This window comes from Acomys russatus, chromosome 17, assembly GCF_903995435.1.
Source record: "Acomys russatus chromosome 17, mAcoRus1.1, whole genome shotgun sequence".
NCBI lineage: Eukaryota > Metazoa > Chordata > Mammalia > Rodentia > Muridae > Acomys > Acomys russatus.
The window spans coordinates 43,700,656-43,719,543 of NC_067153.1; the positions used below are offsets into that span (position 1 = coordinate 43,700,656).

Here is an 18,888-nt window from a genome sequence, read left to right on the forward strand (position 1 = left end):
GTTTGTAAACTCTGGGACTAGAAGAGCTGCCACTTAGACAGCCATCTAAACTAAGCTGTTCACTATTTCACTCTAGTTACCTTATAGCCAAGATACTGACAGCCCTTCCCTTCCTCTCCTTCATGGGTGATGTCTTGACTGGATTAACACAGTTTGACGGCATATGTGCTATCATACAGGACACAGCCTTTGGTATTGGCTTTGTCTTCCTGGGCAGTTTATCTGTGTGGCTGGTGTACACGTTCTGCTCATGCTTTCAAACAACAAAGGCGCTGCAAGCTCTCCTTAGAGTACTTGGAATGCACTGGAGGTGAGAACGGAACATGAAGGACATAGGCTCCTACCCTGTGTGCGAGGCAAGCCATGGCATGTTAACAAGTCTGGCTGAGTGCTCCCCGAAGGCCTGAAGCACTGGCCCTCTGTGCTGCTCAACTCTCAGCCTCTGCGTAGCCCTCAACATCAAGCAGGTAGTAAATGACTGAGGCAAAAAGAGAGTTGTTGGTCTTGTTTGTTTTGGTGGCGGTCTAGGACTTTTGGAGTGTCACACAGTGAGCACAGGAAACTGAAGTATGAGAGAGTCTGTGGCTCTCTGCCTCCCTTCAACAAAGTAAGCCCTAAACTAACGCCCAGAGTTTTGCTGTGTCTTATCTTGTCACCTCTTCTCCCCTCTCCTTTTCTTCCTTTTCTGCTTCTCTTCCCTCTGAAGCTCACGTGTGGCCCAGGCTCTACTCAGGCCCCTGGACTCCCGTGTGCTCCTGCTCCCAGTGGCTGGAGGTGGACACACCACTATTCTCTCCAAAGGATGTTCTCCATTTTAGATCTCTAGTCAGATGCTACTACCTCAGCAGGAGCTGCCAAAAGTCTCCTGTTCCCTGTTCCTTCATCCATCTTTATTCATGGTACTTGTCATGATTTCCTTGGCATTGTGTTTCCTCTGTCTCTATCTGTCTAGGGTGTGAGCACTCTGAAAACAGGGACTGTCTCTTCCTACAGTTCTGGGTCAGTACTGGTTCGCCACAGTTCCAGGGGGTGCTTGTTAGATCTGGCTTCCTTTTTTTTTTTTTTTTTTTTTTGAGGCTTTTCTTTAAACTTTTCTCCCAACTAGAGGACAAGATGCATTATTCGCTCTTTGTCGGGTTTTCAGCTTGAACCCAGGGCTTGCATGTGCCAGGCAAGTAAAGTATTCTTATCACTAAATTACTAAATCAATCAACATCTCCCCTACCCCACCCCACTTTACCCCACCCTACCCCACTCCCTCTCTCTCTTTCTTTCTCTCCACATGGAGCCTCTCCTGTCTTCTCAGTACCTATGTGAGACCAGTGACAGGAAGAGTCAGGCTGATACCACCTCCATCCCCACTTGTGTACTGCAGTGTGTACGGTGCTCTGCATAAGGCCTGCTGTAGGAGCTCGCATACTGATAACTACTAGGAGACATAGCCTTTTGGTTGGAGGTAGGGATACTACAGGGTTTTGTGAGTGATTCTGTATCCATTGTAGGAAGCTGTCTGCCATGTGATTTGAAAAGCCTTTATTCTGAGAACATTCAACTCCTCTTATCTTGCCCTTTGCTACTTGCCACCCCCAGTGTAGAATGCTCTCTTGCTATCCACAGGGACCAAGGGATACCTTACCTCAATGGTCTCCATTCCCTCCAGCATGCCAGGTAAGGCAGTGCCCTCTTCTGCTATTCTGCATCAGTTCAGCCTGCCATGTTGCCACCTGAAGCTTGTATCTTGGGCATACATTTTATTGTATACCCTGTTTATTCCCTGTTCCCTCTGCAAGCTGAAGATTGGCTTTGTTTCTGCCTTGTCCTAGTGCGTGGGAAAGTGCCTGACTCATGTTAGACACCTAGTGTTTGTTAAAGAAAAGGTTCCATTTCCAGGCCTCCTGATAGGAAGGGAGCGGAAGGTTGTATACAAAACACAGAGGTACCCCTAAGCCACATTCCTGTCAAGGCCAGGTACACTACGTAAAGCTATTTTATGGGCTCTGAGACAAATGATGGCATGGGTCTACCTTAATGCCTGTAGGACCACACAAGAGGCAGGACAACAGTTGTGTTGTGTACAGAAGAGGGCAAATTTTCATGGAATTTGACTTGGTAAGGAAGATTTCATTGAAGCAAGTGGGGATGAAAGCTAGAATTTGATGGGTTTTTTTGTTGGTGGTGTACAGAATAGATGAGTGGGGGAAGTGGAGGTTGAATTTGCACACTTGAGTGCCAGCACTGGGGAGTTGTAGTTCTTAGCTTTCCTCTGTTTAGTGTCAGGCCGCAGTAGCCTTTGGGCGGGTTTTCAGGAATGTCTGCTCCATTGTGCTTCAGTGTTGCAAACTTGCATGCAGAGCAGGGTTCTTGGTGTGCCACAGCGCAGGCAGTATCTAATGTTTTCCTTTTTATTCGACTACTGCCTTTCATGTGTGTGTGTGTAGCAGGTGCACATGAATATGCTAATGTGTATGTCTCTAGAAGCCAGAGGTGAGCCTCAGGGACCATTTCTTAGGAGCCGTCCAATTTGGTTTTGAAGCCTTGAGCTTGCCAATTAGGATAGGCTACCTCCAGCCAGTAGCCTCAGGAACACAGCTCAGGATTCAAAGTACATACATAATCATACTCAATTTTTATGTGAGTTCTAGAATCAAACTGAGGCCCTCACAGCAAGCATTTTACTGACTTAGCTACTACTTCAGCCCATCAAGTAATGCCTTTGTGTTTGTTGGGAGTTGTTTGTTTGTTTGTTTTTTGAGACAGCCTTGGCTGTCTCACTGTAGACCAGGCTGGCCTCAAACTCAAGAGATCCGCCTGAGTGCTGGGATTAAAGACAGGCGGAGGCAGGCGGATCGCTGTGAATTCAAGGCCAGCCTGGTCTACAAAGTGAGTCCAGGATGGCTAAGGCTACACAGAGAGACCCTGTCTCGAAAAACCAAAAATAAATAAAGAAAGAAAGAAAGAAAGAAAGAAAGAAAGAAAGACATGCACCACTACAATCTGGGCTTTTTTGTGTTCATTAAACAAATAATATATTTTGTTTTGTGTGTTTGTGTGCACAAGTATGGTTAGAGGACAGTTCGCAAGGGAAGGGTCCGTGTTTTCACTACATTCTCCCAGGGATCAGGCTCAGCTTGCCACATTGTGCAGCTTTGTGTCTTTTACATACTGAGACACTTTACAACTGCCTTTCTTAAACGTTTCTTATAACTGATCACTATTACAAAAATGGTGAGCAAATGTTGATTTTCCTTTGGGGGCTCTATAGTTTGTGGCTGTAGTGATAGGAGCCTGTGCATAGCTGTAGCTTGGCTTTTTGATTGTTCTGGATTGTGATGTCTGTCTCTGTTGTGTTTCTTGTTAACCTTCATACACCTCAGTTCTTCCAATACTAGCCAGTGAACGCAGAAATGGCAGAGATTTGCTGCCTGCAGAGCCAGGTGCTGGGACCCGCTAGTGAGCCCAGCTCTCAGACAATGCCCTTCACCTTTCATGTCCAGATCCTCATGAAAGAAATGTGTGCAGAACATTGGAGTAAACAAATGAGGTACACTAGACTGGTAGCCCCAGTTTTAGCCTAGTGCCTGAGGGCTGTGAGGGATTTGAGGTAAAGTTTTAAAGTGTAAATTTTAATGAATGCATTTGTATCAGCAGTTTTCAAGCCTAGCTACATGTTAGAATTCTTGGAAGTGGGGGTGGGGTGTGAAAAATGCCTAGTGATGCTGTCTCACTGAACTGGAATGCTGCATGGGTGATAGTTTATGTGTGTTGTTTGGGGAAACAGTGTTGAATTTAGAGTTCAAATCTGTGCAGTTTTGAAAGGTCCTTCTTTTTGCTTGTTACAGAAGGAGCACTGAGTTATGCCCAGGCCCAGGCAGCTCTTTCCTCAGTGCTGCAGTGTCGCAGTCTCCTGTGTTCCTGCACTGTAACCACCAGAAAGAAGCAAAGGCTGAGGCAGGAGAATTGCTCTGAATTTGAGGCCAGCCTGGACTACACAGTGTATCCAGGACAACCTGGGCTGCTACAATGAGATCCTGCCTCAAAAGAAACCAAAGCAAAATGCAAACTCAGTATTGGTTCCTTCTGGCGTTGACTCCTCAGCCCCATTGAAACCATATCCCTCCCCCATCACTGCCTCCTAACTGCGGCTTTTTGGACTTGCCTGATGGTTTTGGTCCTCTCCATAGCTTTCCTCTACTCACAGCAGGGTTTGAAGCCTTCCTTGATTTTGATGGCCTTGAAACCTGGGGAGCTTTCAAGCTATTTATTTTGTGCAGTTGTCTGATAGGTCAACAAGTCCCCATGATGATAGACGAGTGACAGAATGCTTGGCTGAGGCTGTGTCTGCCAGCCTCCGGTTACTCTTTTTGCCTTAAAAATGAAAGGGGTTTGTGGATAGATATTTCTAAACTCTTTGAATATTCCATTCCACTCTCTCATAATTTATTCATTTCTTATTTCTCTTTTGCCCTTTGTGGTTTACTAATTTATATAATGGTTTATGACCTCTTCTAGCATTACTTACGGTGATCTTATGTCGTCCCAGGTAGTCAGATCCCCTCCAGACTGTCCTTAAGGACTTCCTGCTCTATGGCCAGCAGTCTGTTTTCATATTAGACTTTCCTGGCCCTAGCCCCTGAGTTAGCATTTTGGTTTTCTTCCCAAATAACTATGGTTCTTTTAGTAAAGAATGGTATTTAAAAGCTGCAGCTCTGTGGGCTAAGTGGGCGCATTACTATTTGCGTATCCCTTGCTTTGCGGCCTCATGGTTAGAGATGTGGAGGTGGAGTAGGTAGGTGCACAGACCAACAGTTCCGTGTCTATGCTGTGTCTGTGTTTATTGATAACCAATTTAGATTCAGCTCCGAATGTTTGGGTTTTTAGCCCCCTTTGCATTTTTGTAGCTCCTTTTTTTTTTTTTTTTTTTTTTTTTTTTTTTTTAAGCTTGAGACACCAGGCTGCTGTTGTCTTACTGCCCTTCTTTCCCGGCACCCTTCTGTCTGCAGGTGCTTTCCCATTGTCACCACAGTGGACATTCTTACTCTGCTTGGGCTCCAAGTCAGCACAGCGATCTTTTAGAGCTCTCCAAATTATATCTTATTGCAGCCAGATAGGGAACACTTGAATTAAGAGGCAGGCAAGTTCCACACTGTTTGGTTCAAGCAAGTCAGTGGCAGACTTTTAAGTACAGTTTGGCAAGGTACATTTTTCTCTAAGAAAATGAAAGGTAAGAGATGACTTCTACCAAGATGTTGTTTAAAAACGAAGCATAAAGAAAAAGAAAGAAAAATCAGGGAGAAAGCAAAGCTTGTCTCCTGGAAAGCTTTGAAAAATATTTGCTTTGGAAATAAATGTCTTTCTAATGAGCATGAATTTTACTTTCTTTCCCTTAATTACCTGTTCATAGGAAAAGAATTTGAAAAAGATTAGTTGTTTTTTGAGAATGTATCTGATTTAAAATGTACGTTTTTTTAGTGGAGCATTTTGAAATATAAATTTAATTTTAGACTTAGGAGAAAAATGACAGCCTGCTTTTTCAAAGCACCAAATACTTAAACAGGAGATATCCAGACTTTAGAGCTGCTTTTTCTGTAACCAGTTTCACTATAAAATCTGGGAGCCGAGTTATAGGGACAAGAATTTTCTCCTTCTGCTTGACAAAAGGAAGCACGTCACCCCTAAAGCCATCTATAATGAGGATTGTACCCAACCTCTTTACATGGTCAACACTCCTCTGTCCTATTTTTATTCTTTAAAATTTTTTATTATAATTTTACATGTATAATCTTACATGCATATGTGTTTGTGCGTTGTATGAGTGCCTGGTGCCACGAAGATCATTGGGTATTGGTTGTGAGCTGCCATATGGATAGTGGGAATTGAACTCAGGTCTTCTGCAAGAGCAGCTAGCACTCTTAACCCTAAACCCCCTTTCTAGCCCTGGCCAAAGCGTACTGCGGCAGACTCGCGTATAATAGTGCCCGCTACCCAATCACGGAAACCCGTCGTCGGACCTGTGGGCGCTCAAGAAGAGTTACCCTTTTACTGTCTTTTCACATGAAAGCTACACTTGAAGTTTGAGTTTTGCATATAAAGCTTTTGCCTGTTTATGCCCAGGAGTGTCATAGAAAGTCTGATATTTGTGTCTGTGGATTCAGTGACAGTTTAACCGAAGAGCAAATAACTTTTTTGTGTGTTGTTTTGTTTTAATATTGGGGCTTGGGTTTTTGGTTTGGTTTGGTTTGGGCTGTTATGTTCTTGGTGTTTTAACAGAATGTTACTATGTAGCCAGGGCTAGCTTGTAACTCAGCAATGCTTGTTCTGCTTCCCAAAGCATCCCACATGCAAGGCTGCTCACTGCCATGCCTGGTGTAGAAAATTCTTGTTACTTATATTTTGGGGTTTTGTTTGTTTGGTTGTTGGTTGGTTGGTTGGTTGGTTGGTTTGGTTTTTTGTTTTTTGAAACAGAGTTTCTCTGTGTAACAGCCATGGCTGTCATGGACTCACTTTGTAGACCAGCTGGCCTTGAATTTACAAAGATCAGCCTGCCTCTGCCTCCCAAATGCTGGGATTAAAGGCGTGCGCCACCATCACTGGCCTTGATTACCTATTTATGATGAGTGCTCACTTTAGTTCTCCCTCTCTGTCTCCTTTGTGTAGGCTGAGTGTGTTTGACTAGACATGCCTTCTTCCCCAGACTTGTCCTTCTGGAACCATTTTTTTGTGGGTTTTGCCATTTGCAAACCTGTTAGTTCCTTAATTGTCTCTTTAATCTTTTTTATCTTGGTCATATTCTAGATGATGTCTGTGAAGCCATGAGCTAATGCTTTATTACCTAAAATCCTAACTGCCATAGGTTGTGTCTTTTCCCTGCCATGGGGAACTAGGAGCTGGGCCTCTGAATGCTTCCCCTACTAAGGTTCGGTAAGCTGGGCCTTGTTTCCTCGTGGGAACCCTCTAGATGAGGTTATACTCTTGGTGAGTTGGCCTTGTTTCTCAGTAGATATGTAGAATAAAAGTTATCGAGATTAGAATAAATGTTACATTTCAGAGTTACTTTGTATTTGTAATAGAAATTGTATAATTTTAAGGTTCAGCACAATTCCTCAACTGGAGGTCTATTAGTGTGCATTGGTTTTATGCTAGTAAGTGGAGCAGATCAATTGACTTAATCTGTATTTATAGAAAGTAGATGCAACTGTGAACTCAACCAACAGAGAACACTTTGGTTTCTAGGACTCTTAGTGCACTCCTTTGGTTGGGGAGATGGCTAACCAAGTATAGTGCTTGCTGTGCAAGCATGAGGACCTGCGGTAGATCCCCAGGTTTTGGTTGTTATTGTTTTTAAGTCCAAGCAGTGGGACACACCTGTAAACACAGCTCTAGGGCAAAGGGTTAGGGATCAGGGACAGGTAGATCCCTGGGGCTTGCCAGCCACTCTGTTTACTAGAAAAAAAAAAAATGAGGTGGAGGAGAAGAATTGCTCAGTGGTTAAGAGCACTTGCTGCTCTTTCAGAGGACCCAAGTCAATTCCTAGCACTCACACGGTAACTCACAGCCATCTGGAACTCCTGTTTTAAAGACGCAGTGCAATGCCCTCTTCTGGCTCCCTCAGGCACCAGACACACAAAAACAGACAAGATACCCATACCCCTAAAATAAAATGAAAGTTTAAAAAAAGGAAAAAGGTGCAGTGATGGAAGAAGAAACCACAAGGTCCACCTTTGACTTATGTATGCACACACATGTAGCAAATATGTACAGCATGGTATTAATAAGTATATTTGAAAAATATAGAACAGTTTATATGTTCATTATTCCAAAGAGATGGGCAGGCACCTAAATTATGATAAAAATATCTAAGCCACAACTGAATGAACATATCTGTATTACTTGTTTTAAATATCACTAGAATCCAACTATAATTTTATTCAAAACCTATTACTAGCTAGGCATGGTGGCGCACGCCTGTACTCCTAGCACTCTGGAGGCAGAGGCAGGCAGATTTCTTTGAGTTTGAGGCCAGTCTGGTCTACAACACGAGTCCAGGGCAGCTAAGGCTACACAGAGAAACCCTGTCTTGAAAAATAAACAAAAAAAGAATTCCATTAATCCTGGGAGTGTGTGTATACAGACAGTGTAGAAATGCATCCAGGCAGGCATCTCTGAACCCAAGCCTGATGTAACACACATTATGGAGAGAGATGGCAAGCCACAATGTGGAAATATCTAAAGATTGTGAATTTTATGTGTCCTTTTGGTGTAAGTAAGGTATTAGCACTGTGAAGTGGGGTGTGAATATACGTGTATAGCCTTCTGGTGTGAATATACATGTATAGCCTTCTGGTATGCTACTTCTTTTTACAGAGAGAAGGAGCAAGAAAGGGAAGAACAGTTAATGGAAGACAAGAAAAGGAAGAAAGAGGATAAAAAGAAAAAAGAAGCCACCCAGAAGGTAAGTTGAGTATTTGGGTTTATGTATTTGCTGGCCATCCATAAGTGATTGTGTTACTTGAATACCTGACATTGTAATGCTGCCTGGGACATTAGTTTATTTGAAAGTAGAAAAACGATTGTGGCTTATACATACAGTAGATGATAAATAGTATTACAGATTATTGTATAAAAACATTAGTAAACAATATTAAGAAAGTATCAACTTGTGCTATGTTTCACTATCTGAATCACAATTTACCATCCATCTTCTCTCCCAAGTTTATAGACAATTTTTTAAAAATTTGCTCAATTATGCCCTTTTGGTTTTTGGTGGTGGTGATGGTTGTTTGGTTTTTTTTGTTGTTGTTGTTGTTTTTGTTTTTGTTTTGTTTTGTTTTGTTTTTTGCCTACCCATGGGAAAGTTTGCTTTTTAATAATCGCATCAGTAAGCTGCCCTCAGACAGGTTCTAGTAGGCAAGGCATGGAGTCACATGTCTGTAATCCCACCACTTGGGAGGCAGGCAGATACTCAGTTCCAGACCAGCTTGAGCTGCATAGTATGACCCTGTCTCAAATATGATTAAACAAATGGTATCTTGCATAGTGCCCTAGGGGATAGAACATTGCAGTTTTGAGGAATGTGCTTGGAGGGGAAAAGAGATACTAAATGAAAAGACGGAGCTGACAGCTGTCAGGTTCCGGTTAAAATGTTTGCCTGATAGAGATACTGCAAACAGAGAGTAGTTAGGATGTCCCAACAGCACAGCCCTTTGCCTCAGAGCATTGTTTCTGCCCAGCGCACAGGCCTGGCCCCTGCTGGGCCAGGCTTCTTTTCCCTGCTCCATCATTCCATTAGTAACATGTAACTTGGGCTCTGGCTCTGGAGGGTTGCTGTGTTGCTTTTCCTGGAGACAAGATTTGCTGGCCAGATCTTGTATGGTTTACATGGAGATTTGGGAAGCAGGGCCTCATTGCAAGTCAGTTAGCTTGAGGATCCTTGCTGTGGTACTGGTTTTAAAGCTAAGTTCATGGAGGTATAAACTGTTAGGGGTTCAAAAAGAACCGTTCACACAGAACAGTAAAGGCCGTCAGACCTAACATGAAGCAGAAGGGCCATACCACAGATTTCCCCCAACATTACTGAATATGCCTGCCCTATAGTTTCATTATTTGAAGTAATATTTACATAGGTCATTTGTAAGGGTCAGCATTTGAAAAATCTTGGAAATGCTTTCTGAATTGGGCTGCAGATTACCCTGCTATTTTAAATGTATGAAAGTAATTTATTCTTTATGACCTAATTAAAAGGCACAGTCAATTGTTATTTAGTGCTGTATCAGACTGCTGTATGATTTTAAAATTTGTCGGCTTTGAAAGGTGTTTCTGTCATGTTGATATTGGTGCATCTTTTATCATATCTTCATGTTGTCAGAGTACTTGCTTCCAATCGCAGCCTATCAGAATTGCCTACAATTATAGAATAAAAAGTATAAATAGAAAACAGATAATGAGCCTGTTGTGGTCATGTGCACCTGTAATCCCACCATTTAGGAGGTGGAGGCAGAATGACAGGAAGTTCAAGGTGTTCTTCAGCTGTGTAATGAGTCCTGTGCCAAGTGGGCTACATAAAACATTCTCACAGATGGGGGAGAGAGGTGGGCCTTTGGTCCTTCACCTTCCCTGCAGTGAGGCTGAGATGTGCAGGTGCACCAGTGTTGGCATATTGGCCTTGTTGCCCTGTAGCCTTTAAGCTCCTGACCTATGCCTTGCTAATACCCCCGCCCCAAAATCTCAAGTGAACTGAGAGAGAACTTTTCCCTTCAGTCACTCACACATGCCATCTACTAAATTGGAACACAGGTTTCACCGTCTATAGGAATGAGGTTAATGGGGTCCCCAAGGGTCTTGGGCAGGGTTGCTGACTCGATGACAAGTAGAGAGTGATTGTTTTAGACAATATATATCCCATCTTTGTTCTTAACATAGACAACTGCTTGTTGCATTAAAAATACTAATGTCAGTAGGGAGGCAAAGGAAGGTAGATCTCTTTGAGTTCAAGGACAACCAGGGATACACACAAAGAAACCCTGACTCAGTAATTAACACACACACACACACACACACACACACACACACACACACACACACACATACCCATATATCTCAATGTATATTTATATATCAATATAATGTAAATATATGTTTATATTTTTATATAACATTGGTATGTTAATGTCTCAAATCAAATGTGTATATGCAGACTTTAATATGTATTCTACAAATAGAAAATTTATTTGAAATAAAGGAGAATGTGCCTACATTAGAGAGTAAATCGGGATTATTTATGCAAAGTATGTAATTTATACAGCTAGACCTGTATGTGCAACTCTTCTATGAAGACTGAGTAAGAAGTAATGACAAAGAGGACAGTAGCCTTATATTTTTAAGGGATTAATTATGACTAATAAAAATATTCAGTCATTTTTGTTGGGCATGAAGATTCCTGTCTATAGCCCAATTCTTGGCAAGAGGATTCAAAGTTCAGGTCAGCCAGGGATGCAGGGAGACCGGTAGGGGCGGGGACGGAGGGGAGAAGAAGAACAGGAAGAGGAAGAAGAGAGGGAGGGAGGGAGGGAGGGAGAGAGAAGAAAGGAGAGAGACATACTTTTTCAGAAACATTCTAGACCAGCTAACAAAGTCTAGGCTGATACAGACTGGCACTTTGTCTTTGATATTTTGTTATGCAAAACCACTCTATGATTTTAGAATTAAATTTCAATTTAGCAATTTTAAGGAAGAAGCACAAAGCTTTCCCTGTGATTGTCTTAATGGCCCCAGCATTATTGTAAAGACAGCTGGAAAGCATTAAATATGCTCTGGTGGAAAGGATTTTAGAGACTGTACCAGAAGTTTTGTTCTGTGGTCATTGGTCAGCTTCCATGGCTTTGTTGTTTCCTTGTTTTCTAACCGCCTCTCGGTGTCTGTCTCCCCTTTAAACTGCATATAGGTTTCCTGACGTCATGTTTGTACTGTATGAACAGCATCCGTGTGCCTGGTGCCCAGAGTGCTGTTTAGTAAGTGAATTATCAAGAATGAATGGTGGGCCGGCGTGGTGGCGCACACCTTTAATCCCAGCACTCGGGAGGCAGAGGCAGGCGGATCGCTGTGAGTTCGAGGCCAGCCTGGTCTACAAAGCGAGTCCAGGACAGCCAGGGCTACACAGAGAAACCCTGTCTTGTAAAACAAAACAAACTTAAAAAAAAGAATGAATGGTAGTGGGTGAGTTGGTAGAAGAGTGTTCTGGGTTCAGTCCTTAGCACTGGATCCAGAAAAGAATGAATGATGCCAGTGTAATTTTATTAAAACATTGACTTTCATTTAGGGCTAAAATTAAATTTCTTCCACACAGAAATTAAACATAAGCTCCTTTCCACTGTGTTCAGTGGCAGTTTGCTCTTTCCAGAACCAAACCTGAGTAAACCATGTTAAAGTTCCCATTCACGAGAGAGGTATAAAGAAGGACCCCATTCATTCATTAGGCTGACACTGCAAAAGGAGCATTGTGTAATGTTGGCAGGACATAGGCTCTAACTGTCCAGCTTTACCCCGTCTGAGAACTGGCTGTTGTAACAGCACCCACATTATGAGACATATTCAGCATGATTTAGACTTGTTGTTTACAACTGGGGAAAGCATTGACTTCTATACAACTGCTCTTTAAAATGGCATTCCAAGAAATAGTTACAATGGAATAAAACCTAAATTGCCATCAGGAATTGGTATAGAACAAACCCATTTGTTCTTGGGTAATTGGGGATTATAGAAAATGTACAAGGGTGTTTCACTAGAATTGAGCTCTGTAGCAATTAGTAGTAGGGAGCAGGTTCATTTTAAGACACTTCCACAGATTACAGCAGAGTACAGTTAGCCTGCCCTTTAATGCACAAACGTAAGAAGCACTTTAGGGAATCCTAAGAATAGATGGTTTAGGTCACATTCAGAGTCTGGGTGTGCTAGGATGTGGTTTGAGGGCGGGTTAGCTACAGGATGTACCCTCCAAAGCCCACCATGCTTTCACGAACAGCAGTAATCCAGAATGATTACTAGTCACAAATGTCTTTTTTAAAAGGTTGTGGCGTACATTTTTTAATTAGTTAACTATTCATTTAATAACATTTTGAGGTTTTTTTTCTTTCTTTCTTTGTTTTTGTATTTTCCAGACAGGGTTTCTTTGCATAGCCTTGGCTGTCCTGTACTCAAGTTGTAGAGCAGACTGGCTTCAAACTCACACCCATCAACCGACCTCTGCCTCCCCGAGAGCTGGGATTACAGGCATGCACCACCATGCCTGGCTCCATTTAATTTAATTTTGGTTAACATATTGAAAGTATGTAAAACTGTACCTAAATAAAAATACACTTAACCTTTATATATATCAGCTTATCATCCACCATATTTTCTAAATATATTTTTATTGCTTTTGAGAATTTGATACATAAAGCGCAATAAATATTTTGACTATACTTACTCTTTCCATTCCTCCTCCAACCCCTCCCAGATCTGCCCCACCACTACCTCCCAATAGCTGCTTCTCCATTGAATGCAGTTTGTGCTGCTCATATTGTCAAGGGTGCGGGGCTATTTACTACTAAGCCCAGTAAAGATGTTCCACAGGCCTCGCCCTTAAAGAAAGCCTCTCAGCCTCAGAAGCCAGCAGCTGTGTGTAGGTCCTCGGCTCAGGGTGGGGTCTCAGGACACCTCAGTCCTCCATGCTGGATTGCTAACTGGGTTGACTTTGTGCAGGTCTTTTCTATTTGCAGTGAATTCATGAGTGCAATGGTTCTGTCAGGTCCGGAACTATTTTGGTCCTCACGTCTTCTAGCTCTTACCGTCTTTCTGCCCCTCTTCCTCTGTAGTCCCTTGGTATTGGGGGCTTTGCATTTTTAATAATTCGTCTTACACAGTCAGTGTAAATGTGCTTTAGCAGACTGACAGTTTGGAAACGTAGGTCAGAATCTCTCATGATCTTAACAATGTAGTGCATCCAAGGCTAGGATTCTGGCTTACTGCTTTGAGATGTTTTTATTTTTTGGTGGATGATGATGATGATTTTTACAGGAAGTATATGATGAAGGGTCCCTGTGTTGTTGCTGTGCTCCCCCACCCCAAGCACTATTAGAAGCAATTTCCTTCTCGCTTCTAAAGATTTCCAATCCCATCCCCAAAGCCCTTTACTTTATTTAGCCACCCATCCTTTTAGGGCTTTTCATAGAATCTTCCTTACTACATGAAGAAGAATTTTTAAGAAAACACTCATAAAACTTTATTCAAATTTTGTACAATTCAGTCTTTTTCTTTGCTTTTCTTTTTTTACAATTCAGTCTTACTGCTCTGCTTTATGGTATAACTTTGATGCCAGCAGATATCAATTGACCATTGGCATGGCTGTCTGATTTTACCTTTAATAAAAACCCTACCAGGAGAGATGACTGTGTCTCTCTACCAGACAGATGGATAACTGAGATCACACAGGCTTGGCTTTAGATCTTTGCAACCGAAATTCCTGGTTTCACAATGAACCCTTCAGGCCTTTTAGGTTTGAGCTCTAAAGTATTTGAGTTCATACTCAGTGGAGAATCTTTTAGTATTAATGGCAAATTTAGTTTCTTGATACATCTATTTGATTTTCTAAAATTAGAGTAATCAAAATGGCTAACAATAGTCCCAATACAGGGCCTACATCATTTAGTCAATGGAGTATTTTTTTGTTTTTGTTTTTGTTTTTGCTTTTTTTAATTTAGATTTCCTCCTAACCCTGAGTTGTGTGAGTATGGCTGAACATCTCTAGAAAGATGTCCAAATTGACTCTCAGCTCTTTTGGATTTCAGCTAAGCCACGGGTACTGTGTATAATAAAATTAAAATGGTCTTACAATACAGTAATGAATTAAAAAGCAAATTTTATTCACTTCTGTCTGTTATTTATTTTGCAGGTCACGGAACAAAAAACCAAAGGTAAGGTTTTCATCCTCTTTCTGTGTTCAGATTTCACAGTGCCAGTGACTCGGCCTGCAAGAAGAGCGTGGGCACACAGTGATTAAGGTGGGCTGTTTGCAGTCGCTGCAGAGCACAGTGACAAGCTGAGGGAGCTCAAGTTGTGTTTCTAGTTGGCCTTACACTTTTAGGAAGAAAAAAAGTAAATGCTTTGTTTTAAAAGTGTGTGAATCATGATTTTGAACTGAACTCTTGCAGAACTTTTAGTAGGACATGACAGACTACCCCCTCCTAGTTTCAGATGGGAGCTACAGAGAGCACTGCCCATGGTGCTCGGTCACATCCAGAGTGTTCACGATCTCCTGAATCAGAGCCTGAGGCTGTGCTTTTAAAAAGATGCCAGGTTACCTCCACTTTAAAAACTTACATGTTGCAAACAGAGTCAAGTGACTCTTAGGTCACTCTCAGTCTAATAGTCTGTCCTTTTCTGTGGTTCTTTTCTCCTTTCTGGTTCTAGCTTTGTAGCGTTGTTTGGGTTAGCAAGCCCTAGAGTCAGGGATGGCAGTTTCTTGAGCTGGTGCTTATTTTTGAGCATTTAAACTTTGTGGTTCTCAGTTAAGGGTACACCAAGTTGTCAGAATACAGAAGCCCAGGCTGGAGCGCCTATAGATGCACGTGCAGTGTCCATGAGGCCCATGAAATGAACAACATTGCCCTGGATTTAAAAAGAAAAAAAAAATCAGATAAGGATAATGGAGATTTGGACTTGATGCAAGTCCCTTTAAAGATTAGATGGTTTGGGTTGTTTGGTTTGATTTGGTTGGTTTGAATACTGACAGGCTACAGTGTGTCATTCAGTGATGGAAAGTCAGTAAAGGTGGTCAGTCTTCATAGACGCTTTATCTAAGATAGCTTTCTTAGGAAATATAATTATGAAAAGTAAATTCTCAAGTAATTACAAATTAATGTATTGTATTTCTAATCAAAGGCATTTTAAAAAAGACTGTGTCCTGTGACTTTGGAGTGATTTAAAAAGTAAGCTGTAAGAAACGGTTGTTATAATTATCTTAATTGATGGGAGGATAGTGTTCTCCGCTTGTCCAATTCAGCCAGTTCCCAACCCATAAGTAGGCTTTCTTTTAGTTTTTTTTGTTTTGTTTTGTTTTGTTTTGTTTTTTTAATGGTTTTTTGAGACAGGGTTTCTCTGTGTAGCCTTGACTGTCCCGGACTCACTTTGTAGACCAGGCTGGCCTCGAACTCACAGCGATCCGCCTTAGGCTTTCTTTTAGAAAAATTCCTCAAACGTGCATTTTTTTTTCTAAGCTTATTTATACTGTGAGAATGGACGTGGGAAACTAACTATTTATAGGACTTTTGTGTCTGAGAGAGAGACAGAAATCTCACTGTATAGCTATAGTTAATCTGAACCTCATGGTGTTGACCAAGTTGCCTTTGACTTTGCAGTAACCATCTTGCCTCTGCCTTCTGAGGACTGGGATTACAGGCATGTACTGCTGGCTAATTAAAGGACTTTTGGGGTGGACTTCAAATGAGAAAATTGGTGTTTTCTTGACAAGCCAGGCTTGAGTTCCTAAGCCTGGCCACTTGGGCCAGCATCTGCCTCTGTTCTGTATGGTCAGTGGTATCTCCATCAGCAAACAAAATTCATTAGGCATTCTCTCAGAAATTAATGCCAGGTCTGTCCTCACGCAAATTGTTCTTTCTTCTGCCAAATTCTTAAAAAATGAAGCTTTGCTTCCTGCGCACTTCTGTCTGCACGGGTCTTTCTCATGCCTACTGTAGATGAAGTGCACTTCCTGTCTCCTCACTCTCCTCACAGAAGATCAAGTCAGATAGTCCTAAAGGAGCTGAGGGCCTAGCTCGGGTTTCCAAGGGATTTAGTTGTTAGAACCAGGGAGAAGACCAGACACGATGAAAAAGTACACACACACACACACACACAATTTTTTTTTTTAAAGATGTGTCAGATTCACCAAACTTGATAGGTTTGTTCCGTTTCATGGTCAAGTCTTTGTTGGACACTCTCCACCTCCTACTTCTCCCTGAGCTGACATTTCTGGTTCCTGTTCCTCTCCCCAACAATAGTTATCTTCCTTAAGCGATCTCCCCTTAACTATGAATCTACTCTTTCCCCAGCCGAGAAAAAAGAAAAGACTGTGTTGGTGCCATGTCTTGGGTTGTACAAGGACTGAAGTAAGATTTTTCTGTGTTTCAGAAAAGCAGTATCCTTTCTCTTCCACATTAGAAACAGTGCAGGGACAATTCCAGAGAGGAGAGTAGGACAAGGACTTCAATTAGAAGTTCTCTGAGGGTATGGAGGGCATGGGCTGGCTGTCCTACTGCTCAGCTGAAGGGAAGGAAAAGCACTTAAGCAAAAGTTTACATTCTCTTTTGTGGATTTTAGACAGAAGCAAAACAGTTCCCAAAATTCTGCAATAGATCAGATTTAACTAGGTGAAATTTAACAGGGAAAGGGTAAGGCTGGGGTTAAAAGCCCAATTGCACAAACTACCTAATGGCAGAATTAGCCTTGTTAAAGGGTGCTATAGGGTGATGGTTGGCTTAATGAGAGCTGTTAGTGTGGAATGAGTTGCTGGGTTTCTAAAAGCTAACAGCCTTTAGCTGCTAAAAAGTATCCAGAGTGGGGATTGCAGGTCTGTAGCAGACATCAGTATGGAAGGGGAAACTTCCGTGGACTGTGTACAGCTTGAGTCATGCCCACCAAAGACAGGCTTAAATATATGGGACTGTGTAACTCCTGTGTCATTCTAACGGGGCACTTGATGTAGGGCTCTGGTGACTAGAACTGAACATGTCCACTGTAAATATCTGCTTTGTTTTTTGTTTTGTTTTGTTTGTTTGTTTGTTTGTTTTCCAGTGAAGTTTATTTTTGACCCCAGAAGTACCAAGGCTAAGTCAAAATGGGGAAACTTCCAGCACAGTGGACCAGTTTTTAGGCACTGTGGTTCAGAGCCCCATAGCCCATTGGTACACATCTGAGGGAAAGCATTTCCCATCAGTATATCTGGGATTGTGCGTCATTTTACTAGATTGGCTTCTGAATTTATTCCAAGAAGCATGTTATAGTGAGTACATGGATATGGTCAGATAATTTAAACTGTCTGCAGGCCCCTACACTGTAGAGATACTTCTGCGATCTAGTAGGTGGTAATATTTGGTTGGAAGTGGACCTAGGGCTGGCAAGATGAAACAGTGCCATTCAAGCCTGATGACCAGGGTTTGATCCCTAGGTCCATGGTGGAGGGAGAAAACAAACCCTCAGAAAAAGTTGTCCTCTGACCTCTGCACATGTTTTGTGGCATGTACACACCTGTATTACCTCCCACACATCAGTACTTTGCACATATAAATAAATAGGAAGCTAGAGAAGAAACTAGCTGTCTCTAAGATACGATAAAACGCGCACTCTGATGAGGGAACGAGAATGGACAGCGCTTGGGTGCAATAGTGGTGGCAAAGAGGAAGGAAGGAGAGTTCATCTCTGTTCCTGGGGAATGGCTGTGTTCATCTCTGTTCCTGGGGAATGGCTTGTGTTCTGGCTGAGGACAGATTGAGTCCTAAACACCTAGGCTGGAGCACAAGTTTGGCGATGACTTCACTGTGCTAGGAGTACAGGGCTGGGGAGTTTGAAAGGAAGGGGAAGAATAAGAGGGACCTAAGTTGGAGATAATGGTTTGATCAACAGTTATAGTGATAATTAACACCTCTGTTCTCAAGTAACTCAGGGTGAGAAGTAGGCAGCGCCCTCCTGTTTGTTATAGGTCGATGGAGACCAATGACTACTACAAGTTGCCCTCCAGCTGCCACACTCACACAGTGGTGATCTGTATGTGCCCACACATATACACTAATAAATAAATATAATTTTTTAAAACTTAGCTGTAAACTCAGTGCTAGGCGTGGTGACTTGTACCTGTTTTCCCACCCTTGCACTTGAGAGACTGAGGTGAGAAGGTGGTCTGAGTAAAACTGCAGAATAAAGCCCTGAGGGAGAGAGAGAGTCAGAGACACAGAGAGAGAGAGAGAAAGAGAGAGAGAGAGAGAGAGAGAGAGAGGGAGGAGAGAGAGGAGAGAGAAAGAGAACACATATGTGCACTTGGTGCTAATGGCCAAACTAGCTACTATTTTGGAATTGTAATTAAAAAGATGTTCAAAAGCAGGGGCTGTTGCTGGTCCTAGAAGCCAGATCTAACCTGCTACTTTATTTTCGTTGTTGTTGCTATTTGTTTGGGATGGGTTTTTTGAGACAGGGTTATTCTCTGTGTAGCTCTGACTGTCCTGAAATTCTCTATGTAGACCAGACTGGCCTCCAACTCACAGATCCGCCTGCCTCTGCCTATGCTTGGATTAAAGGCATGCACCACCATCGCCCAGCTCTCCTACTTACTTTTATACTGCCTTTGAGCAAAAAGAGTTCTTTATA

The 18,888-nt window shown here is 42.2% G+C and overlaps 1 protein-coding gene across 1 annotated transcript in view; it reads left to right on the top strand.

Annotated features, from left to right (window-relative positions):
- Positions 1-18,888, top strand: part of Tnrc6b (trinucleotide repeat containing adaptor 6B) — a 234,121-nt gene that overhangs the window by 155,069 nt on the left and 60,164 nt on the right. Inside the window, 2 exon segments of the mRNA XM_051160026.1 lie at positions 8,362-8,449; positions 14,423-14,444. Coding sequence (XP_051015983.1) covers positions 8,362-8,449; positions 14,423-14,444 — 110 coding nt within the window.